General features: G+C 42.0%; 2 protein-coding genes across 4 annotated transcripts in view; both read left to right on the forward strand.

Annotated features, from left to right (window-relative positions):
- LOC135897033 (uncharacterized) lies at window positions 1-24,869 on the forward strand. Of its 2 annotated transcripts, XM_070523209.1 has the most exons (10): window positions 1-276; window positions 1,774-1,901; window positions 2,730-2,951; window positions 6,264-6,348; window positions 7,783-7,950; window positions 18,889-19,113; window positions 21,466-21,604; window positions 23,720-23,796; window positions 24,434-24,538; window positions 24,616-24,869. In XM_070523209.1, the coding sequence occupies exons 1-10, from the start codon at window positions 136-138 to the stop codon at window positions 24,652-24,654; spliced, it is 1,329 nt and encodes a 442-aa protein (XP_070379310.1). In that variant the 5' UTR covers window positions 1-135; the 3' UTR covers window positions 24,655-24,869. The 2 variants fall into 2 exon arrangements, with proteins under 2 accessions (XP_070379310.1, XP_070379307.1); XM_070523206.1 differs by having other exon boundaries at window positions 24,434-24,869.
- LOC139048715 (uncharacterized) overlaps window positions 1-25,900 on the forward strand; it is a 293,534-nt gene that overhangs the window by 184,773 nt on the left and 82,861 nt on the right. The gene's annotated exons all lie outside the window — the stretch shown is intronic.

Below are 25,900 nucleotides of genomic sequence, written 5' to 3' on the forward strand. Positions count from 1 at the left end.
TTCAGCGAGAGAGCGATCCGCGGCATGGCCCGCGGCGTTTTAGGTTTTGGGCTCTGTAGGTTCAGTTTCTCCCGCCAACTTGACGCGCCGGTTTGAACTGTCGCGGTTGCCGAGTTCCCGCTTAATTTTGGTGCAATGGCCATAACGTGCCTAATTAATCGTGGGCCGTCGAGCTACGTGCTCACCGTGTCTGGCGACCACAAACTGGAAGACCTAAAGGATGCAATGGCAGCACACTCATCGCTGCAGTTTGTTGAACACGCCGCTATCCTGCAGGTAAGTTTCTTTATCACACGAGCAGACGTGTTTCGGCTAATACATGCTTTTTTTCGCGTACTTTTACCGATGTCCGTACATGCTGTCGTACAAATTAAGCAGATGAAGTGTGAGATTTCTTCGTTGCGATGCGATATTGAATGAAGACTGTCCGGGGAAATTTTACTCGTATAGTTTGTTTTTTTTTCTAAAGCGTCATACCCCAGTAAAAAAGTTAATTAGACCAGTTGGAAATGTGCAATTGGAACGAATTGAATATTTCCAATTTTGTTTTGGGACGCCCATTAGAAAAATTAAACAAGTCCAATATATTGAACACAATTTGTGGTGGTTATCTGTGGCATTAGTTTTTCGTGTCCTTGTTTTATTCGCGCTGTTCAACCTCGGTTCTAAACTCCTGTCAAGAAGTGTACTCATGCATGAAAACTACGGCAATTCACTTCATTGACATACCCACCATTCACCAATTCACTCAGAGGCACATGTCTAGGTGCTATATATTTAAGCAAAATTTGGTTGACCAAGTGTTGCCAGTGGTTTATGGGAAAATGGTAGAATTTCAAGAAAGATTTGTAACTTGGCAGATGTATGACGGTTTTCTCCATTTATCGCAAAACACAAATCTTTTACTTGAAAACTTGGATTGTAATTGCGCTATCGTTATTAACAACTATATGTATTGTTTCACAAGATTATTCATATAGTCACTTTGAATTGGGACCAGCTGGCATACCAAGCTTCAGTGATGTCCAGTTGGAACCAACTGTATTTCTCATGATGCCCAATTGGAACTTGGGCCTCCTATGTGCATTTGGAACAAGTTGGGTCCCATTGAAAAATCCAATGGACTCAATTTTTTTTTTTTTTTACTGGGACTCGCACGCAAAAGCGTCTGTGTATGCGTAATTTATCTGTAGCTACTAGCCAACTGCAAATGTTTTGTCACAGTCCTGTTTCAGTTACCTTTAAACGCATATTGTTACTGCAATTTTCCTGGCATACCCATGCTTGTACTTCAAGTGAAGGGGTTTGTGGTCATTAACTTCTAGACCTTTTCTGCTCGCAGAAACTAGTGTGTTAAAACTGAAGCACTCTTGCACGCATGTTGTGTTCTAGCTGTACTACTGTCACACTTATTTTAGCATAACACGCTTCGTCTACAGAGAGTGGAGGGTCCAGTTTTTGTAACAGTACTTCTACGTATTCTGTACCGCCTGGCTCACATTGCCAGGCTGTGGACCACAATTAAGTGGTCACAAATGAATATTATCGAATCAAGAAAATTTTGACAAAATTCTTACAGCATAAGAAAATAAAAAGCCTTTATGAGCTGCAGTTGCAAGTGTATGTGAGAATGCCTGAAATTCAAGATGCTCTTCATAGATTGCTTCTGCGCAGCAACTGGTATATATGTACCCATATTCGCATGTGGTTTTCAGTTGCAGCATAATTTAGGCTGTGGTGTAGGAATGTTAAGTTCCTTTTGCGGCATTTCAGGTGCATCACAAAACTTTCAACACATTTGTAAATGTGGATGAGAACACCACACTAGAAGACAACTGCATCATTAGGGTTCTTGATGTATGCATAATTGCTGACGGATCATCAGAGGAAGCCGTAAGCCTGTAAGTCAGCATGCATGATTTTCATCCTATGATTCAGTCAACTAGTGCTTTATTTGCTTAGCATTTGAGTAACTTAAAAATCCCCACATTTTGATATCTACTACACAAATTTAGGGAATGCATGTTGTCTTTCATTGCTTTCTCATTAATACATGTGTCCTCTGCACATATCTTTTTCGCCATGTTCACAACTAGCTGAGTGCACAATGTGTTCTATAACATAAAAAATGAAGCATGCTAACATTGGCTGTGCATTACTTACACCAGAAAAAGAAAATACTGCTATTATCATTGCTTTGTTACCTTTGCCAAACGATGCCTGCTAATGGGTGTTGCACCCACTGATGTTTGAACACCTTTGCAAACGGGCATGTTATGCACTTCAGTTTACTGCAGATGAGTGATAAATATTTACATAGAAAGGACTGGCTTGAAGGCCCACATGCGAAGTGGGGTGAATAGGAGTAAAAGGGGAAGATCACAAATAATGGTTGATCCCAACTTCGTGTGCTCCCATAGGGAGTGCAGTGTCACGCAGGCTTGATTGTCGTTGGACATTGTCCAGTTACAAGTCCTTACTTGATATATCTGTTGAATGTCTAAATGGTTTATACATGTGACATCTATTGTTCCATAATCAGGGGTGGATTTTCTGTTAGTTTCCACCTAGTGGACTGTCCATTTTGGCTGCTACTGAACTGCTGATTGACTACACAAATACGAGGCTGCTACAGCATTGCTGTTGTATTATGTGTATTGAGTAATGCTGTGTGACAGGCATGTAATAATTGGACTTAATGCCTTTCTTTTGTGTTGCGCTCACTTTAGGAATTCCTCGCTCAGTAGTGATGCTATCTCATGCAATGAGGTGACCACTGTGATCTCCAGCTCACAATGCAACAGTGCAAAAGGAAGGCTGCAGTTTTCCTTTCCAAAGACACCCATTGATATAGATGCTCGTCTGTGCTGCTGCAGACAGACAGAGGTCCCAGAGAATCTCCGACGAAGAATAGTTGATTGGTTATGGTTCGAACTCTCGCAGTACACATTGTAAGTCTTTTACTTCATCTAGAGTTTCATTTATTTGCGCACCTAGTTTGACCTACTCATACTTTCCTTGCAGTCTGTTTCTCAGAGATGTGAATTGTTGAAGTTAGGTTCTGTTCAGGTAAACGTGTTCATATCATGATTCAGAAAATAAATATGAACGAGTATACAGGCATTCACTGAGCCAAGCATGTGAGCGTTATCCTACTCGTCAGACAGCGCTTGCTGAAATTTCATCAAATGCATTGCAAACAATCACCATGTCATGTTGATTTCGATGCAACAGCACAGCTACTTAATAAACTGTCACATGCTTGCTTGATGTATGCAGACTGTCACACTGGAGTGCCACAAATAGAAATAAAACAAAAGGAAGCCTCCTATTTAGTGATTTCGCTAGTGTTCTAGAATTCACTTTACATATTTTGTCTATATAAGTGGTATCAACAGCCTGCGGCTCCTCCTTGTTTTTATAAGTGATAAAAATGGCAAGGAGACTTCGGAACACATTCTACAACAATCCACTTCAGCGATACTATCGCCTTGGCCATCAGGCATATGCTGATTGGCTGATTGAGCAAAATCGAATTATGTAGTGCTCAACCAACCAATCAGTGTGCACCTGATGGCCAAGGTGATAGTATCATTGAAGTGGATTGTCGCAGAATACGTCCCCTGCAGAAAATTTTGTATGAAGCCATTGTGTAGTTATTGATTGTGCAGCTTTCAAAAGGAGTGGCGACTTTCTTCAGGAGGAACTGATGTGTGATAAAACACTTGAGTACTGACAGATTTTGCATTACTTTGTTTTATTATTAGATAGCTGCTCACTGTAATTAGTGTCATGCCAGAATTCTTTGAACGTATACCCTCTTTAAGTGTGGCTAGTTCAAAACACACACCAGATGTAGCGTGGCTTCTTGGTGTAGGGATAGTTTGCAGGGGTAGCTCTTCATGCCACAACAATCAGAGGTAGTGGTCACACGGTATCACAGACCACTGGTGCACATGCCAGTCAGCCTCGCCCAATAGTGCAGTAGTAGCCAACCAGTAGTCCTAGTTCAGCTTAGTCTAAGAATGCCCATGTCGCTTAAAGCTGGATGCATGCTGCATAAACCATCCTCTCCTTTTTGCTTTGTTCTTTTCTACATTCAACATGAGATAATTAGCTTGGTTTATCACTGTTGAATCTGTCACAAGGTAGTGACCTTTGTCCTCTTTAAGCTTTCCTCCTATGTTATACTTTTGGCAAGATAATCACGATGTGGCTTCATCTACTATGCCAACCTAAGCATCAGTGACACCATGTACTCCCCACCTCCACACCACAGCCCCCATTTTTTTTTACATACGGAAAAGCCTTTGCAAGCGAACCTTACGCCAAGAAATTTGGTTGCTTTCTCAACTTTTGACATCAAGTGAAGCCATATTTCATGATTGGTTGCATATTCGTGGAGTTGAAGCCTCATGCAGTTATTATAGAGTCCGCGGTTGTCGAATAAGGAAGGAAAGGGAGACAAATGTTTGTGTCGGTGCTCTTTAAGGATGTTCAAGGTGTAGTTGCTCATCTGAACATTGTTTGCAGATCCCATTTATAGTCAGGCGGTCGCTGTCATTAATAGCACACTTATTTCTGATATTTGTTGTAGCTTTCAGATGCCTTAAAGACTACATTGACCAGAGGACAAAGAATTGCTTTATGTTTAGCAGACTGCACTTTTCAAAACAAGTTGTGATATTTGCAAAAATAGCCCCATACCCAGTAGTCAAGAATTTTGGCTATGGAGCTGCCACTTTGTACAGAACATTTGACCCATATCATAGTTACACTGTTAAAACTGGGTCCAAGTAGTAGTTAGCATATGCTATACTTGGCTAGCATTTATAGCGGCTTTTCATCTACTACCACACCCAGTATGACTTGTGACAAGCAAGCAGAGCTAACAGCTTAGTTTGAGACTACCAGGAAATCCGGCATATATTTCAAGTTTCTTTTTTCCTATTGAAACTGTGCTAAACAAACGACACAGAAAGAAGACAGAAGGAAAGCGCTCGTCCTTGTGTCTTCTTTCTCTGTTACCGTTTGTTTAGCGCAAGGTTTCTAGAATCAATTCCAACTAGGCTGAGTTGCAGTGAACTTTTTTTATATTTTAAAATGCATAATATCAGTAGTATATTATATACTGATACCAAAACTTTTCATGTTTTTCCCTGTTATAGTTTTGATTTTGAAAGGTGGTGCAAAGCAGTAGGAACCTATTGTCATTTGGCGATGTAATGACTATAAAAACTCAAAACTGCAAATGCTCATGCCGCTGTGCCGAAACATTTGCTGAGGTCTGCATACCACATAACAAGCTGACTATATCATCTCATTTCGCTGTTACTGAGCTACGCGGTGGCAGCACCATGGAGGCAGTAAACGGAGAACAGTTTTGGCTGCTGAAACTACCAGCAACAGTGGGCATGGCGCAACATTTAAAAAACACAAGCGGCTGGGTCTGGTTGTGGTAAAAAAAGAGCTTTTTGCATGCAGCAGGATGAGACATAGATTACAAGAAAGAAGCCTTTCCTGAAATCGACAACAACTTAACAGCCTACACCGATGTAAAGCAGTAATGCTCTCTTGTCTTGCAGTGAATTTCAAGCTACTACAGCGAAACGAACTATTTGGAAAGTGTAATGATATACAAACGTCTGTTACAATCCTATGTGCACGATGATACAATGTCACCTGTGCCAATCTTTACCACTGGATGGTCCTTTCCTTTGGTTACTCACAAGCAAGCCACTACAGGCATTTTAAGTACTTCTAGTATTGAACATGTGGTTAATTAGTGTGGCTGTTTCAACACTTTTGTTGTGCTTGTTCATGTGAAGCATCACAGCACCGGGATGAATGCCTAAAGCTGGCAAGCACTGCATTATTCATTTAGAGAGACACTAAAGAGAAAAAAGATTTTATCTGTATTTATTGACAAAATTTCATTCTACAATGCCGAAAATGCCACTCTTGCTCCAAGAAAAGTTTCTGCACCAAAAAATGTGCGCAAAGAAAAAATAGGTGGTGACGTTGCCTTGAAGTTCGCGCACCAGCTTGCCATAACATCGTAAATTTTGACACTGTTAGCTAGGGTCTAGCTAATTTATCAGTAAACGTGGAATGCATTCTTCTCTAAAGGAGCCAAACGCTAGAGATCCCCAGTTGGTCAAAATTAATTTGGAGTCCTCCAGTACGGTGTGCCTAGTAATCATATCGTCATTTTGGCATGTGAAACCACAAAATTTAATTTACGGTATTTTACGGATTTTCAGGTACCCTGGCCGTTTGTATGAAACAGCTGCGAGGGAGCTTGTTCAGCGCTATCCTCAGCTAAGAGATGGCTTTGGTGATGGACATGTTCGTATTGATTCTTTGTCTATGATATTTGCTCGTAAATAACCTTAAATGAAAAGATGTGCTTAAGAAGGATATAAATGATGAAACTACCATAAAGCATCGCTAGGAAGATGAATTGGTGTTTTAGTACACACTTTGTGCATAAAAAGTCGATGTCATACAGAAAAGCAGAAAGAGTGCAGTCTACTATATAAGGTAGCAACTAGTTGCCTTGCGTAAACTAAACATTGTTCTCTGTAGTATGTTGTAAATTTTATAGAAAAGGGAGGTTTATAGTATATTGGGTGTTTAAACAACAATGTGCAAGATTCTCAAAACCTCTTCAGTAGTGCTAGAGATAATGTGTTTACTTGTAGGCATCAGGAATCAAGTACTAATAATTAAAGGTGCACAAATGCTCAACTCTCTGAATACAAGTAATAGTTATCTGTATTAAATTTGCATTCAGTTCTAGTATCTACTATTTAAAGCTATTCAATATTTGTTTGTTTGAGCACAGGCAATTACTGTTAGTCTTGAGTGAGAGAGGTTGGTGGAAGTGAGGACTGTTCCGAATAATGTTGCCACAAGGGAACTGTGGTTCTAGGGCAAAGGCACCAGTTCCTAAGCACATGGACGAGAGCAGATAAGTTCTCAATAAATTCCAGTCATTCCATGATGTACAGGCTACATATGAATTTGTTTTGACTTAAAGAAATTTACTTGTTAACTGATCTTATCATATTTGAATTACTTTAAATCAATGTGCAATACTGCTGCATCACATTTTCAATGAAGACAACACTTCACATGCATCCGGCGATGCGTTGTTCCCTTGTTTCATTGTCATGGTGCTCCGGATAACTAAAAGCATTCATTTTTTATTTACAGGCTCCTAGGTTAATTGTAGTTCCAGTTGCAAACAGCATTACATGCATGTATAGAATAATGTAAATAAGTCTCACTATTTTTATCGGACAAACTCAATAATTTATATTTCACTTTCTTAAAAAAAAAAGAAACATATATTTGATTTGATGTGCAAAGGTCATTCTTCTCGAATCCTACTATCGTATATGTTAATTTTATTGTTAGAACAATGCTACCAGATTTGAATTAATGAATGAATTGAAGATTTTTGGCATAGGCATGCCCTGACCAGGAGTAATTTAAGCTGGCTAGCAATCAAATCAGTGGTATTGGCAGTACAAACATACTAAAGAAGTAAGATGGGTCGCACTCATACTATCTGCTTGTTCCTTCTTAACACTATTAAAATGAACCGTTAGCAACCCGCTCAAGCATCAACACTTGCGAGCAATTGCTGTCCATCGATGTGTCAAGTTTGTTGGCCTAAAATCACTTGCACTATTACTGAATATCACAAATAACAGGAATGCTTTTCAGTGATGATAATGATACGCATTGACAAGTTGCTTACTGCGATTGCTGCAGATGTCATGGCAGACAGCATTAAGGTACAAGGGAAAAAACACGCGCAAGAAATTGCCTGCAGGCATTAAAGAAGTGGACGAGCTGCGAGAAAAAGCAAAAAGGCGCAAAGCTTCAAGCACGTGCGAGGAAGACAGCAATACTAAAACGGCCAAGGTCCACGTAAGAAAGGTAACAATATTTAAGTTTGTTGCTGTATGTTAATCTTGTAAGACTGTTGGCATAATTTTTGTTCCTTGACTTTGTGCAGACACTCAGTGTCATCTAGCATTTCACAGTGCATGCCTATCATGCAAGTGGCATGAGCACTGTAGGTTGTGATGAAAAAGAGACAAAGGTCAGCATCAGGATAAAACAATATGTGCTAAACCTTTACTGTGGACTGCGATTTATTATTCTTTCCCCCATTTCACGTCGCCACAGAGAAGTTTGGTGCTGTCTTTAAGTTAAATCACAATGTATAATGTACCATTACATGTATACAGTATGTCGCTATTATCACGTACTGAGCTTAAAAAAGAAGTATGTGTTATATTATGCTATTAAAACCAAATACGTAGTGTTCACAGCCAAGTTGAGCAGGCGCCAGTAATTACACAACAAAGCTTTCTTTGCAAACCCTCCAGGCCTTTGCTGACCATGGCTACTGCTACTGTCTTGCTTAATAGCTGCATGTATCATGTTGCATAGCATGTGTGACAGCACATATGTGCACTTTACCAGTTTTAATAGTCAACATTACCTCTGTATTTTGCATCCTACTTCTCTAAAGACACCTCTCCTCACTGTTCTCCCCTCAACAAGTATTGCCTTCATCTTTGTGGAATTGCTGTTGCCTTTTCACAGCATTCACTTACAGGATTGGCTGTTTGAATTTTCGCATAGCTTATGCATGATGTACGGTCCCATTCACTGCTGTATGGAGTGCATGAGCAGATAGCTCCAGTTACATGGTCAACATGGGAGCGGCTACAGAGCTCTACATAGCCAATGCTTACCCTGCCTAGGGGCTTCCGTGTAAGACACACATGTGTGAGACTGCAAATGTTGCTTTTCAAGAGCGGCGACACTTGATCACCACCTTCATCATGTCAGAACAGGCCACTTGTGTACTCGTGCAACAGTGAACAGTACTGTACAACACATGCATTGTGTGACATTTAAGTTGTGACTTGTGTGGTGCAAAAACAAATGTTTCATGAGATGGCATATTGCATACTATGACAATAACGGAAGTTCTATAAATCGCATTCCGTTTTATTGCACTTAACTGCTTTCCGAACGCGTTGCTTCGTATAATTGTAACATGTGCATTGTGTCTGCATGGTGTAAAAAATATTATATTAATGTAGGTTAACATAAATTATTAATTCAGAATTAACCCAATTATGAATGTGTCAATAAGAAGTTGTTGGCAATTAGAAGTACCATAGAACTATTCGCTTGCTTATTTTTTCTGCTAAGCAAGGACCTGCTACACTTGAAAAATGCCATGGGACTGCACAGCTATCCACGCCAAAAAGCATTGTCCTCAAACATGCTCACATGGAAGGGCTCACAAAAATAAGACGGAGAAATTTCTGTAAGAGCTACCACTTTGTTGCACACTGCATAAACTGCATGGCCTTTTTGTTGGCATGCCATGGAAAGCGTGTGCGCAGTCATCTTTTGGTGTTGTGATACCATTTGCTCAATAACCTCCCTGAAGGCTTGTCTGAAGGTGCTACTTTGTTGGTGCTGGTGGTTGTGCAGCCACATGGTATTCGTGTTCCCCACGATTTCTTTTCTAGCCAAAAGAAACAAGCAATAAAACAGCATACCTGCTTTACACATCCCAATCAATTTTTTTTTAATTGTCTACAACTTCCTGACACCTCATAACAGGGGATATGTGAAATTTTGCAAGTACACCTTCACATGTATCTCATTTGACCCACACATTATGGAAGCTGTTGCCCTAGATGTGGGATTGAAGCAGGAGCGCACAAGCTGTTGCTACTATCTTATCTGCCATCTCTTTGCTACATCCTTGCTATTTGCAAACCTATCTTTGGCTCAATGGTACCGTAAGCAAGAAGTCAGTCATATGGTTCTTGTCAACCTAAGAGTGTGGAAAATCATACTTTCAGTATTTTGTGTATTTCCTTCAGGACAGTAATTCACGTGTTAGATAATTTATCATAAATAAAGAATTCAATGTCGTCAGGTAAATATTTGGGCCGGCTGCTCAACTAGTCTGTCAACAATATGTACGTGCATTGTTGCACAGACATTGATCCATCTCTTTGAAACCTTAGCACACGAAAGCAGGGACATTCTGCATATTCCCAATTTCCTCATGATTGCATTTAGACCGATGATTTTTCAGAAAGTTTATTAAATGTAAGCTAGGTGTGTATGCCATTAATACCTTTATGTGATGTGTCATGCGTAAGCTGTGCACTTTGTCCATGGAATTTTTCTAATGTTACTTCGGCAGCAACTTGTTAGAACCATATTGTGATTTCAACAAATAACAGCATGAAGCAGCTACATTCATTGTGGCAGTTTACTGGTGGCAGCATTTCTTTTCTTGCTTAGGTATCATGTAACCACAAAGCAATTTTAAGATTTAATGGTTTCTGAAAGCAAAGAAATGTGAATACTAGAAATTTATGTTTGCTATGAAGTAAATAAAGCATGCTTTTGCTATCTTGTTGCAAAATGCGCCAAAAGTAGCTGCAGGATGTCACCTACATTCCATCAGGTTCTCCTTCACTTGTCGACATAGGTAATTTCGTATGACATTTATTTTGCGGAGAGGTACCGTATTGTATCAAAATTTCCCAGCCTGCCCGCAACTGTTCCCATGTCCAGTGGCTATCACGGTGTCCAGCGGCCATCACAGTTTTTATCTCTTCAAAATTCACTTGACTGTGTTAATGCCACAATCAAACTTACCAATATTAATCTAATTTATTATTGACGAAGAAGATACCATTTCAATGCCTGTGATGTACTCATGAGTAAAATTAAATCGCGTGCGGCCTGCTCTGTAAGCAGCTATTATTGTTTTGTGGTCCCACAGTATGGCAGAGGCAGCTGCCAGTTGGTTGGCCGGTTGTTATCCTACAGCAAATGCGTTCCCATAGTTCTTGATGTGATGCTGTTTCTGTTTACATGGGCAACTGAAATGTGCATTGTCCATCTCAAGCTAGACCGGCTTGGTACATTTGTTGTGATGTGCCTTTTGAGAGAATTACTACATTTACACGAGATGCAGTATGCTTATAAACATTAATATGATACGCTCCTTTCACATTAGTGTAAACGTGGCTTGTGTAGCTTTGGCTGACAGTTAGGCAGTGCAATATCCAGTGCAATCCATATTTCATTGTGTTGTAGCTGTTATGTATTTCTTTTTGTGAACCATTATCACTCTGCCATTCATTAGATTGCAATTCATCAGGCTCCTAACATTTCTGTACTGTAAGCAGCATTGCTACACATTTCGTGCAGTTCCTTGTAAGAAATGCATGTAAGATATGAGTTGTGCTGCAACAAAGCTGCAAATATACTATTGCAGACAAAAAGATATACTCTAGCAGAATGAATTGTTGGGCTCGTTGGTCTTGCATTGCTGATAAGGAAAATTAACACAAACAAAGAGACAACTCACACGGGAGGAAAAGATAGAGTAGCACTTGTCTTTGTCTTTTCTTCCTGTGTGAGTTGCCTTTTTGTTGCTGTTAATTTTCTTCTTTGTTATATACAATAGGCTTCTGTTATTTTGACTCCAAGTAAATTGACTTTTTGGTTAATTCGATCCCGACTGAAAGTCGCGACCGGTGCCCATATTGATACATGCATATTGCGTTTTTTGTGGATGATGCACGCGGGCGCCCCGACGAAGACGACTAATGCTCGCTGGCTCTTGCGCTGTTAGCTGAACTGGAAAGTGCTGCAGTTATCCTCTGTAAATATACTTTGTCTCCAATTCCTAATCCTTTGTTCGTGTAACATCTTGGTAAAGGGCGCCGTTCCCTGTCCTCGCCACGGAGCTCCGCAGCGGCTGCACCATCCTATTTTCTGCCATGGCTCCTGGTGACGATACCTTGTCTGCTTCTACTCCTGTGACTCCGACAACAATGTATGTTATGGTACAAAATTCCCGCGATCCTGGCATTTTCCCGCGATCCTGGCGATCCTGGCATCCAGTCAAGATAATGTCGACGTTGAGGACCGGCTCAGCCTGTATGAGCGTGTTAGTCAAAACAACCGCTGGGACCCTACCATTATGCTAGCGAATGTCCTCTTCTACTTGTGCGGAACTCCTCATGTCTGGTTCCAGGCACACGAGGACGAGATCTCTAGCTGGGATGCCTTCAAGGAGAGGCTCAGTGACCTCTTTGGAAATCCCACCGGTTGGCAGCTGGCTGCTAGAATAGAGCTTGCTAACCGAGTTCAGTGTTCTACTGAATCGTATCTGTCGTACATACAAGACGTACTCGCTCTTTGCAGGAAAGTGGACGAGAAAATGGCCAAGGTTGACAAAGTCAGCCATGTACTCAAAGGGATCGCGGACAACACATTTAACTTGTTGGTCTTCAACAATGTGTCCACCGTCGAAGTCATTGTCAAGGAATGCCATTGCTTTGAGCTCGCCAAAAGCCGTCACATCATTCCACAGTTCTTCCTGCTCCCTAACGCGGCTGCGATGTAGTCTTCTGTCGACTTTACTGCTTCACCACCCTTAAATGAGCAAGTCACACGTATTCTTTGCCGGGAGCTCGAGGCTACAAGTCCTGCACCGTTCCATCCACGCCCACTTGACCCCACCATTGACCTACCAGCCCCAGCAATCTCTCTCATTCAGGCAGTCGTGCAGCAAGAATTTGCAAACCTCAGTTTTCCTGCTGCCTGCTCTGTCTCCCGACCTGACGGCCGACCTGTGCTGACAGCTACGCCTCACAGCGATCTGTTTTCGCCTCCTAGATACCGCAACCCTGCTGAGTGGAGAACTCCGGACGGCAAGCCCATTTGCTTCCGTTGCCTCCGCATTGGCTCCGTCGCTCGCCACTGCCGCATCTCCTGGACATCACCACATTCGAGCTCCTTTTCCCCGTCTCCTCTCCCATATGCCAACCCGCGCCGTTACTCGCCTAGCCGTATGCCTCGTACCTCGGACGTATCCATCGATGACAGTCATCCTGCTTGCTCGCCGTCTTCTCAGTGCCATCGACCCGCATCGCCCAAACCACGCCGCTGTTCGTCACTGAACAATTATGGGCCCTCCCAGACAGAAACTGGAAAGCTCCTGAGGGTAGTGCTGCATTATCTTCGTAGTGCTAAAATCCTCCATTGATGCACCCAATGAACCAGGACTTGATGTTCACCTCGACGGTGTCCCTTTGACAGCGTTAATAGATACTGGAGCCCAGGTGTCCATAATGAGTTGTAACCTCCGTCATCGACTGAGGAAGCTTCTCACACTTGCTACTACGCGAGCCGTACATGTGGCTGATGGCAGCACTATTGACGTCACTGGTATGTGTACTTCCTGTATAAGTATCGCCGACCGCCACGTTCCGGTTCTTTTTACAGTGTTGACCAATTGTCCCCATGACCTAATCCTCGGACTCGACTTTCTTACGGCGCATTCAGCTTTAATCGACTGTTCTGCCGGTACCCTTTGCCTTGAACTTCCTCTACTCGCACATATTTGTGCCGAGCTGCCGAACAACTTTAGTACAATTGCCTTCATCCACCTGCTGCTTAAAGCCTTGACTTTCATCTATTTGCTATCATCCTTTCCTGTGCCTGATGGTGATTATGTCACCACGCCTGTTCCTGATGTCCTTTTGATGCGCAATATCACTGTGCCCCACTTCGTCGTCACCGTTGCCGATAGCCGGAGATACCTCCCCGTCGTCAATTTCGGCCTGACAAAGGAAGTTCTACCCCAAGGCATATCGGTTGCAACACTGCGTGCTGTAGCAGATAACCATGTCACAACATTTTCAGTAGACGTCTGCTCAGATTCTTCACCATGTCCACAGGATGCTATATGCCCTGACGCAACATTTTGTCCCATGATTGCTGCGGACCTATTGCCTGAACAAGCAGCAGCTCTGTGTCACCTTTTGATTTCCTGCCACGACATCTTCGACCTCAACAATTGCCAATTGGGCTGGACTTCAATTGTTAAGCATCACATAAATACTGGTGATGCCAGTCCTATTCATCGCTGGCCATATCGAGTTTCTGCTTCAGAGCGTAAGGTTATCCAAGATGAAGTGAACCAGATGCATGCCAAAGGCATTGTTGAACCTTCGTCAAGCCCTCGGGCCTAGCCCTTGGTGCTTGTTAAAAAGAAAAATGGCACATGGTGTGTCTGTGTAGATTATCGTCATCTAAACGGCATTACCGAGAAAGACGTCTACCCCTTGCGTCGCATTGACGATGCCCTCGATTGTCTCCACAGTGCCAACTACTTTTCATTAACAGACCTTTGGTCTGGTTATTGGCAAATTTCTGTGGATAAAAAGACCAAGAGAAGACTGCGTTTGTCACCCCTGATGGTCCCTATCAATTCAAGGTTATGCCGTTCGGTCTATGCAATGCCCCAGCAATGTTCGAATGTTGATGGACTCTTTGCTTCAAGGCTTCAAATGGCCAACATGCCTCTGCTACCTAGACGACATTCTTGTATTTTCGGCTACATTTGAGACACATCTTGAGCGCTTATCCACTGTTCTTCAAGTTTTCCAAAAAGCTGGGCTCCAACTAAATTCATCGAAGGGTCACTTTGGTCATTGGCAGATTAGAGTGCTGGGCCACCTTGTCGACGGTTCCAGTATTCAACCAAACCCGGAGAAAATTCGTGCTGTAATCTTTTCCTGTACCTCAGTCTATCAAAGACGTCCGAACTTTTGTAGGACTGCTCCTACTTCCGACGCTTCGTTAAAGACTTCGCAGCGATTGCCCGACCACTTACTGATCTTCTGAAGAAGGACGTGCCGTTTACATGGGGCCTCGCTCAAACTGCCGCATTTGCCCACCTCGCCAACATTCTCACCACACCACCTATACTGGCCCACTTTGACCTGCCTTCTCCTACAGAAGTGCGTACCGATGCCAATGGTCACGGTATCGGAGCTGTCTTAGCCCACCGCCAACAAAGTCAAGATCGTGTTATCGCCTATGCTAGCAACTTTTTCACAGCAGCAGAGCTCAACTATTCGATTACAGATCATGAATGCCTGGCTCTCATCTGGGCGGTTTCCAAATTCCGCCCCTACTTGTACGGCGTGCACTTCTCTGTAATCACAGATAAGTGCATGCACTCTGTCGGCTTTCCTCACTCAAGGATCTTACCGGCCAGCTTGGTCGCTGGGCTCTGTGGCTGAAAGAATATTTCTATGCAGGAAGGTACAAGTCGGGCTGATTACATCAATACGCAGACTGTTTATCACGCTATCTAGTGGGCAAACCACCCGCCGACCCTGACCACGATGCCAACACTTGTGTCTTCTCCGTCTCTGAGCTTCTACACATAGCCGATGAGCAATGTCGTGATGCCACCTTGCGCGCCATCGATGGCTTGGAATCTTCACCTTCTGATTCGTCCCTTCACCTGTTTGCTCTTCGGGATGGTGTATTATACCGCCACAATGTACGCCCCCGACGGTCCTGCCCTACTCGTCATTCCTAAGCACCTCCGGTCAGCTGTTCTCCAAGAACTTCACGATTTACCAACGACAGGTCACCGTGGCGTCTCCCACACCTATGACCGGATTCACGGATGCTTCTTTTGGCCAAGCCTTGTCCGCTCCGTCCGGAAATAAGCTGTGGCGTGTGAGAAATGCCAGCGCCAAAAAACACCATCGGCGCTCCCTGCTGGGTGTCTACAGCCGCTCAACATTCCTTCAGAGCCATTCTTTCGCGTCGGCTTGGACTTACTAGGCCCTTTCCCTCTATCACATCTGGCAACAAGTGGGTCGCTGTGGCGACAGATTACACCGCGCGCTACGCCATCACCAGAGCACTTCCAACAAGCTGCGCCACAGATGTCACTAATTTTCTTTTACGCGACGTGATTCTGCAGCGTGGTGTTCGACACCAACTGCTCTCTGACCGTGGTCGGACATTTCTTTCTAAAGTCATCGCCGACGTCCTGCAGTCCTGCTCAACCAAGCACAAGCTGACTATGTCTTACCATCCCCAGATTAATGGTCTCACGGAGCATCTGAATTGCACCCTAACAGACATGCTTGCAAAGTATGTCTCGTCCGACCGTACTGATTGGGACCTTGCCCTACCCTATGTCACTTTTGCATATAATTCTTCGCGTCACGACACTGCCGGTTATTCCCCGTTCTTTCTGTTGTTCGGCTGAAAACCCACATTGCCACTGGACGTATTCCTTCCATCCGCCGCAGCAGAGACCAGTGAGTATGCACTTGATGCCATCACCAGGGCAGCCCAGGCACGCGAAATGGCCTGCGCTCACCTCCTGACCTCCCAAGAGAAGCAACGGCGTTAGTACGATTGCCAACACAGAGATTTTCCCCGACAAAGACGAGCGCTCGCTGGCTCTCGAGCTGTCAGCTGAACTGGCGAGCACTGCAGTTATCCTCTGTAAATGTACTTTATATACAGCCACCAGTTCCTAATCCTTCGTTCGTGTAACGATATATTTCTATGGGACAAATGTTTCAGTGTTCCAATGCTGAAATTAGCCTTTGCTAGATAATTATAACTTGGCTGGTCATCTTCCACGTGTCTGACCCCAATGGAAACCACAGTAATAATTCCAACAGTGGAAGCTTCTATCTTGGTGGTGTTTAGGGTACAGCGAATGCGTCTGTCATGTGATCTCCTGTCGGAAACACCTATTTTCGGCCTGTCCCAGAAAGATTTTAAAGTGAGAAAGGTAGCTCACAGTAAATTATTACAGTATTACTTGGTTCTATCGTATGCCTCTTCTTTTTTTCCACACACGCACACAAAAAGATTTGCTCGAAAATTGCTTGGGCAGTGCAGTCCAATTCAAATCCAAACCATGTTCAGAGCAACATATGTTAGAGCTAGCCTAGCTTGTGTCATCACCATTGGCATCAGAAAATGGGAAACAGGGATAGTGACAGCTGTGAGTTTTTGCATACCGTGACGACAAGGACACACTGCTTTCAGTGTTACTACAAAAGCACTATAAAGCGATACATTATTTCACATTTTAAGCTAGTGGCAACAATTCGCATGATGTGCTCTTAGCATTTCAGAGAAAGCAAGTGTTGAGAAAGCAAGCAAGCAAAAGAAAATGTGAAATCTCGTGCTTTGGCTGAGCATGGTGCTTCAAGCGGCCATGTAATCAACTAAGGGAAGGCGCGTGTTCTTGCCAGGAAAAGAGGGCTATCTCGACGCATTTATCTTGAGTTGCTCATGATTCAGACTAAGCCACACACTCCGAACAGGAGCGATGGCAATCTGCTGTCAGTGTATGCGCGCACTGCCTGTGTCACATGTTCTAGACTATTTAAATGAGCTGCTCGAACACCTTTGTTTAACTTGTGAACAAGGCTCTCGTGTGGGAGCCGAAATATCTTTGCTTTTAAATTTTACTTTGGTCAGAGTAGTGCCCTGGGTTTTGTCTACCTTTTCACCACTCTATAGACCGTATGGCGGACATGTTGTAGTTATTCATAGACAGGGATAAAGTGCTGTCTTGAGATTGATGACAATGGGCATTAAGTAAATAATTTTCGATTCCATGAAGGTGAAGCTTGCTGGTTTCACCTTTATTTTCTTGTCAGAATCAGAGGCATGCTACATTTTTCTTGCTGAAAATAGAACTGTTAGGTGCACAGTTGATTTCTGCTTTGCTTAGGAGCTCAATGCCATATTTAAGTTAGTTTTCTGCTTTGAACTCAAAAAGTGGGTGCAAGTTTGATTCAGGGACGTGTTTGAGTCAAGGCAAATACTGCTAAAGAAATTAGCTGTGTATTTTGATTTTTCTTCTGCCTCCTATTTAGTTCAACTTGCCAGATAATTCAACCCATTTCATCTTGTTAGGGTCAAATTTAAAAAAAGTTTACTGTATTATGAATTTTGTATCTTCTGAGCTAAGCTGCCTAAAACGTTAGCACTGGGTTAAGCTAGTATACTATCCTCGAACAATAGTCCTATTTCATTTGCACCACGTAGCCCGCCCATTGTACATGACTTTCAGTCCAGAATGTATCGCAGGTAAACCAATATAGGTCAACCATTATGTATGGAAATATCCATGTGCTGGTGAGAGAAGCTTCAATGATAACTGGAGAGGTTAGCTGAGTGAAAGGCTTGACATGCTACTGCACGTTTAATATATGATAAGAAATGAAAGAAAGAAGACAGATGTAAAACACTCAAAAATGCACTTGCACACATTCATAAATGTAGGCAACAGTGAGCAACACAAAATGAACAAGGTGTAGTGGAGCTACGTTGCACTGGGACTAAATATGTTTGCCATTACTGACCCCCTTTCAGTAGCAGTCCACATCCTCAAGTTCTGAAAAAAACGACTGATAGCTTAGAAACTTGGTTAAATAACTTTTTACATAAAACCACTATGTCATATTTTTGTTCACTATTGCATATTTCACAAAAAAAACTCTCTTCCACCCAGCCATTTGCCACAGCTGGGCTACAGCTGGGTGGATGACATTTTCCCTTTCATGAACCTTCCACCTTATGGGCCTCTGAAGGAATGATTTTGCTACAGTGTATTTCAGTTGTGGAGGGACTGCAGTTTCTCTAGAACCACACTGTCAGTCTTTTTCATAATTAGAGGCATTGTTTATTGGAGGGATTTGAAGTTTAATTTCATTTAATGTTGAAGTAGCTAGAGAAAACATTCATATATGCTACTATACAGTACACATATAAAAAGCATGCCAATTTCTATAGCTCATAATTTTAACGTATAAAAAGTTAGGCTGCCATTTCCAGCAGTTTTGCATATCATGATATTTGCTAATGACTGATGTTATGAAAACAACATTGCTGCTACTTTGCAGCATAGGACTTGGCTTACTTTGACATGAATGATTCTTCAAGTGCTATTACCTACTTCTGACTTTGCAGTCTTCTTTCTGGAACGGTGCTTTCAATGAAGGGGAAGACGAGAAGAGCACTGAAGCACATATTGAGATAATGAAGAAGGAGATGCGCGTGGCCGGTGGGAATGCAGACAAAATCCGAGAGTCTATGCATAAGACTTTCCGCAAGCGTAGGACTTTCATAGAAATGGAAAAGCCAGCCGTCACAGATTTGCTCCAGATATACCCAGCATTGAGTCTTGAAAGAGAGGTGATTAAGCATTTACCATACCTTCTAAAGCTGTCATTGTGGAATGGCCCTAGTTCTTCATTGTTATTGGTCTCCCATCAGTGTGCTACTGCTGTGTTCATTAGGAAGGTAAAATACCAATGCTAGATAGGAAGACAATATATTTGTTGTTCAGTGTATGTAGCAATACTTAAAAATAGTTAAAGATATCTATAGCGGCTCCACAGCCACCGTAGTCCTCCATAAAGAAATCAACAAAATGCCTATTAAGAAAGGCGTCAGGCAGGGAGATACGATCTCTCCAATGCTATTCACAGCGTGTTTACAGGAGGTATTCAGAGACCTGGATTGGGAAGAATTGGGGATAAAAGTTAATGGAGAATACCTTAGTAACTTGCGACTCGCTGATGACATTGCCTTGCTTAGTAACTCAGGGGACCAATTGCTATGCATGCTGACTGACCTGGAGAGGCAAAGCAGAAAGGTGGGTCTAAAAATTAATCTGCAAAAACTAAAGTAATGTTTAACAGTCTCTGAAGAGAACAGCAGTTTACGATAGGTAGTGAGGCACTGGAAGTGGTAAGTTAATACATCTACTTAGGTTAGGTAGTGTACGCGGATCCGGATCATGAGACTGAAATAATCAAAACAATAAGAATGGGCTGCGGTGCGTTTGGCAGGCATTCTCTGATCATGAACAGCAGATTGCCATTATCTCTCAAGAGTAAAGTGTGTAACAGCTGTGTCTTAGCAGTACTTACCTACGGGACAGAAACCTGGAGGCTTACGAAAAGAGTTCTGCTTAAATTGAGGACAACGCAGCGAGCTATGGAAAGAAGAATGATGGGTGCAACATTAAGGGATAAGAAAAGAGCAGATTGGGTGAGGGAACAAATGCGAGTTAATGACATCTTAGTTGAAATCAAGAAAAAGAAATGGGCATGGGCAGGACGTAATGAGGAGGGAAGATAACCGATGGTCATTAAGGGTTACGGACTGGATTCTAAGGGAAGGGAAGCGTAGCAGAGGGCGGCAGGAAGTTAGGTGGGCGGATGAGATTAAAGAGTTTGCAGGGACAACATGGCCACAATTAGTACATTTTTCTCTTTGTTCTCATAATGTCATACCAACTAGCCCCTCACCGTACGCTTCTAGATTAGTACCTGACCGGAGTTGTTGAAGTATGGGAGAGGCCTTTGCCCTATAGTGGGCATAACCAGGCTTATGATGATGATGATGTATGTAGCAAGACCTTTTAATGTGAAGACTATGGATTGATGTATTATAGTAATGGGTGAAACATAAGCAGTCTATACTTCAGGTGTCTTGTTAGTGCTGAAGGGTACTTGCATAGGGCTTAGGGCTAAGCTTTAAAATTGATTGTAGCTTATGTGATGCAGCCTAGTGATAGGTGGGAGTTCCTGATCGAGTCACAATTCATCTGGGCCAATATGGAGGCTTCTCCGACTGCTTGTGGAAAATTTTCAAAAAGTTTATAGATAAAGGCTCGACACAGTTGCAAGTAATGAACAGCACCTAAACTATCCTGGAAAGGAAGATATAATTTCTGCCCATTCTCTGAGAGGGCTGAAACTTTAGAGGTTGGTGAAGGAAGTTGGAAAACAAGCCTAAGTTTGTATGCATCCACTGGAGCATGCATCAACATAAGTTTGGTTGGGCATGTCTGGTTCTTAATTTAGACAAAAAATTATATATTGGTAACCAAGGACAACGAAGGCAATCTTGGTCAGAAAAGAAAATGTATCTTCATAAAAATAATATAGAAGCACACAGTCAGTTAAAAAAGCATTCTGCAGATTTTGCCAAATCTGCATTTTAGTTAGCTTTCAAAGATGTGTGGTGGCTACTGCTCTAAAATATTTAGTGATAGACAGCAAGTCAATGGCATTGATTCTAACCAATTACCACGTATCATCGCTATGACAGCGAAAAAGAATTGCAAGAATGCAACATTGCACAATATCAGCCTAAGTGCTATATTTTTTTCATCTACAAAGAGCACTTTTCTAAATTTCTCAGTCTGTTGCCATGAAAATTACTCAAATATGATGTAAATTTTTCTCTTGTTGGCACGAAAAATCTACTGGAAGCACTCGAGTCTGGGTAGTAAATTAGTATTACCTTAAAAAAATTTTAAAGAAAGGGCCATCCTTGATTTTCTGTAATATCTTCCAGATTAAATCAATTTTCTTGAGCTAATACTGTTGTCACTCTTTCTATACCTGTCAAGAAGCTGCGCAATGTAATTATGAAAAAGTTGAAAAAGAAATTGCAACAGTGTAGTTCATTCATGGTTGTAGTCCTAAGTATATCTGGTGTTGCAGCTGTTCATATTTTTAAAAATTTTTGCAGCTTCTGAACGAGTTCCATCGGCTGACAGGTTTAAATGCAAAGGAAAGAATAAATGCGTTTGTGGAAAAATACGGCCAGAGAATCTTGGCACTGGCACCCAAGAAAAAACGCCCACTAGAAGAAGACCCGGACGACGCTTGTAAGTTGTACACATAACCTTGATGTTGAGTGGCTGAAACGCAAACAAGTTCACAGCCACTCTCACCTTTTCATTCTATGCTATGTGTTACCCTGCAGTTAATGTACTGACAGACCTGTTGGAAAAGTGTTGCATGCAATAAGCGAGTCTTCAGTCTTGCAGTTTTGCTCTGCTACTTCTAAGAACTCTTGTGTAATGCTAGACATAATCACGGATTCAACAGTAGTAGTGTTTACCAGCACTTGTAGCCTTTTTAACACTGCCAAGTGTTCATGCCACATGCAACCCAGATCATGAAATTACTTAAATATGGTAGTTGTTTTTCTCCAGCTGTATTTTCTACAGAACAGGGGCTTCAATTTAGATATGTGCAGTAAAGTTCAGGAAGGCAATGATGGTGGGTGGAATTCAAAACAGTTTTAGTTTGCATATAATTCGATGATGATGTAGCAAGGAACATCACATCAGGTTTCCTGCATTTGAACACAGTCACAGCAGCTACATTTTGATAGGGGTGAAATGTGAAAACGTTTACATGTTTGTATTGGTGTGCATGTTAAATATGGTCAAAATTAATCGAGTCCCCCAACCCACTGCAGCATGCCTAATAATTGTAACGTAGTTATGCCACATAAAACCCCAGAATATAATTTTTTACCTGTATTTGAACAAAGTGGACAGAACTATGCTTCTGTTATTGATAGTCAATGATTTGGAAAATGTTAACTCATACAAGCATTGTAGGACCCCCAGAAGCTTCATTTTTGAAGCCATTAAAGGCCAGTGGCAATAAAATTGTGGAGTGCATAAGAAAAGATATCTACACATAGAGCAGCATCTGTGAAAAAATTTTCTTTGAAATGTAAGGACAAGTTCAGAAAAATGTACATTTCTAATACCAAAAGTTTTTAAAAAATATACGCTGCTATTACCGTTTGCCAGAAAGGATCCAAACCCTGAAATGTTGAGAACCAGCAAGGCACTTGGGTATGACAGTGCATGAAAATGTTTGAAATGATGTTCCAGCATCTATCTTGTCTCTATCAACTACCAAGTGTCTGTTATCTATGGACTATTCAGTTTGTCATTAAAAAATAAATTATGCAGATTCAATGCACATGTTGGAATCTATGTGAAGTGAAGCTTCGGTAACTAATGAAGAGTGGTTTGGTTTGGCGAGTTTTATGTAGGAATTGCAGTGGGATGAGCCCATTGTGGAGGATTGGCCAAGAATGGGCATATACAGATTGACTAAATCAAGGAAAATAATGCAAATTAAAGAATTCGTTACAAATAATTCACTGTTCCCGTGACAGATAGGTGTTCTTTAGGATACATGTGGGCTGACATTATATGTTCAGGCTTTATGTAGGAATCGAGTTTCTTGTTGCATAAAACAGCATACTTTTTCACCATGCAAGCATTACATAAGCCATTTGCAGGCACTTTCATACAATCTTTGTATTTGTATCCACAAGTATACCCGCCGATATAGCAACCGACCCAACAGCCAGGCAGCTATGCCAAACCTGGGAAAGTAGGCAAAGAAGCTTTGCTTAATGAGAACTACTAGCCCAGATGCATTGATGCAAATTCATAGTGCGGAAACAAGACAAGTACAGGAAAATTATAAATTAACAAGGGCAGCACTTGTTATCATTTACATTCTTGTCGTCTTTGTTTCTGCACAGTGAATTTGCATCATATATCTTAACTACCCAGACCACATAGTGCTTTGTTTGTGCATACTACTAGTCATTCCACAGTGAAAGTGAAATTTCATTGCAATTGGCCTCTGTGTTGGTTGGTAAGTGGCTGTGGTAATAAAAAAAAAACAAGTTGACAAGGTGTTCATACTTTCCTACTTTAAAGTGCTCATTAAATGTCAGCCGTGGACTTGAGCTTCTTTGTTACCATGCCTCCAGCATTAATTGGCCACAGATATTTGCATGGTGAAGCCAGTGATATTCGAGCAGTCCTAACAGTTGCTGAACTCAATTAAACAAGTCTTGAATGCCGGATACCTTTGTACCATAAAATTACATTTCGTTTGACGAATTTTACCCGCCTTCTGTAGCTTTGTTTCCTTGCCTTTATGTTCCCTCTTTTTTTCAGATTACTATACTGTAGCTGTTCTCATGTCCCTGCCTCGTTTGGCTAAGGAAGACCCCAGTGCCATAATTGCACAGCTGGTAGGCACACATTTTTGTAGACGTCTAGCCTCACTTCAACTATTTCTTCATTCACGTCTAACTTAATATGCTTGTAGGTATTCTCCAGCATTCATTGTTCTGACTAGATCTATTTCTACAAAGCACATTTCCATGAAGTCACCATCCTTACATGTCATTCTTTTTTGAACTTTTATTTTGAAAGTACTATCTTTACTTTGGCCAGAAACAAAACTGCTTTTTACAACATGCTTTTAAATGGTATTTGAGCCAACTAATGTAGAAAGCAAAACCTACATTCACAAAAGCATTCTAAGGTAGTTTATTTTCTTTTCAGTACATATTTTAAATGGCAGCTGTCTTAAAGAGGACATTAAAGCTATAACAGCTCCAGTGTGTTGCACGCCTGACATTTGCATCATGTTGAAATCCTTAAATAATGATTTTAGAACACATGTTGCATTGAAATAATTGAAGTTGCTTTCTGCTAACGCACATGCCCTTAGTAGAAATTTTAGACAAACTAGTTTCAATAATTTCACTGCAAAATCTTGTGGCCAAACAGGATGTTTCATGAAATGAGCCCTCTTCCAGGTTGTTTGACATAATTATTGTTGTCCTTTTAATCTTGGCCTCTGTTCTCACCTTTTATGCCCAGGTGCCTGGGGAAAGCCACAAGTACCCGAAGATTTTACACTCTGCAGAGCACCCGGCAACGTCCTCAGCTCTTCTTGTTTCATTTGAGACATTGCAGCTCACAGCTGTGGACGTGGTAGATGGGTTCGCCTTGCTTTTGGCAGTGTTCTGGGCTTTTAATGTCCAGTACACGCCAAAGGGAAGGCGAACTTGTCTTCTGTTGGAGGCCCTGATGGGCCTTGAACCCACCGCTGTTGCACCTAGCATCGTGCAGGTAGCAACCTCAGTCATGCGGGAAACTAGCTAAGTGCCGTATGGCTCAGTATGGTTCTCATTGTCAGGGAGTGACAAACTTTTTGTCAGGGAGTGACAGAAATATTTATTTATTTATTTTTTGTTCTGTGTTCTGCAATAAAAGAAATATTTGTGGAAATAAATATGACGTTATTTTAGTCAAACAGTTGTTTGGTATCACTTGTGTTCGATTTGTTTAAATGTTCAAGGGAAACTTATTAGATAAAGTTGAAATGTGTCAAAATCTTGCTTAATCTCGTATCTCCTCTAGCACCATGCATGTAATTTTGGCCCTCAGTAAAAATTTGGCCCTTTTAAAAAATTATTTTGTAGCGATTATACCACTGTAGTGCGAAGTACCCCGCCAAAGCAAGTGTGCTTGGAACTCATTTGTAAAGGTTAAACTAGGCCGGTTATGCAAATAGTGGGGCTCTTTAATGTAATCAATGTGTGCACTGCTGCGACAAGATACTGGCATTCTGGGAGGAGTAACAGCACTCTGTTAAGAGGAGTGACACCACTCTGTTAGGAGGAGTAACAGCACTCTGTTAGGAGGACTAACAGAACTCTGTTAGGAGGAGTAACCCCACTCTGTTTGGGGGAATACAAGTACTCTCGGAGGAATAATAAAACCCTGCCTGGGAAGAGTACCGGTACTCTTTTTGATGGAGTGCTACTACTCTGGAGGAGTACCCAGACTCTCTTTGGTAGAGTACTAGTATTCTTCTTGGTGGAGTACTGATACCCTGCATGGAGTACTGCTACCCCCTTCGGGGGAGTACTAATAGTCTTTTTGATAAGAGTACTGCTACTCTCTTTGGGGGAGCACCAGGGCTCTGTTTAGCAGGAGTTCCATCACTCTGTTTAGGAGGAGTACTAATACACTGTCCGGGAGAGTTGCTGCACTCTGTCTGAGAGGGAGGTGTTTTACTCTCGAAAAGAGAGTGAAATATGGGACAAGCGAGTACTCCCTCAAAGGGAGTGCCCGGCACTCTCTTAGTTTTTAGAGTGTAATATTTCAGCATTTTCATTTGCTGAGACATCGTTAGTAACTTTTCACATTGCCATTCCATCTCATTAAAGTTTATCTACCGCTTTTTGGTGAGGACGCGCACTTTAGCTTTTTTGAGCAGTTTGTTTGGACGTAAAATGCGCTGCTAAGTCGTCGATTTCTCGTTTAGCGTTCACCTCGCCG

Source organism: Dermacentor albipictus, chromosome 1 (genome assembly GCF_038994185.2).
Source record: "Dermacentor albipictus isolate Rhodes 1998 colony chromosome 1, USDA_Dalb.pri_finalv2, whole genome shotgun sequence".
NCBI classification, from domain to species: Eukaryota; Metazoa; Arthropoda; class Arachnida; order Ixodida; family Ixodidae; genus Dermacentor; species Dermacentor albipictus.

Bases quoted from the DNA above. Each gene is read 5' to 3' on its own strand.
- LOC135897033 (XM_070523206.1), top strand. From the start codon at position 136: ATGGCCATAACGTGCCTAATTAATCGTGGGCCGTCGAGCTACGTGCTC. The intron at 19,114-21,465 runs GTGATTAAGCAT...AAATTTTTGCAG, and splicing joins CATTGAGTCTTGAAAGAGAG to CTTCTGAACGAGTTCCATCG. The intron at 23,797-24,433 runs GTAGGCACACAT...TTTTATGCCCAG, and splicing joins GTGCCATAATTGCACAGCTG to GTGCCTGGGGAAAGCCACAA.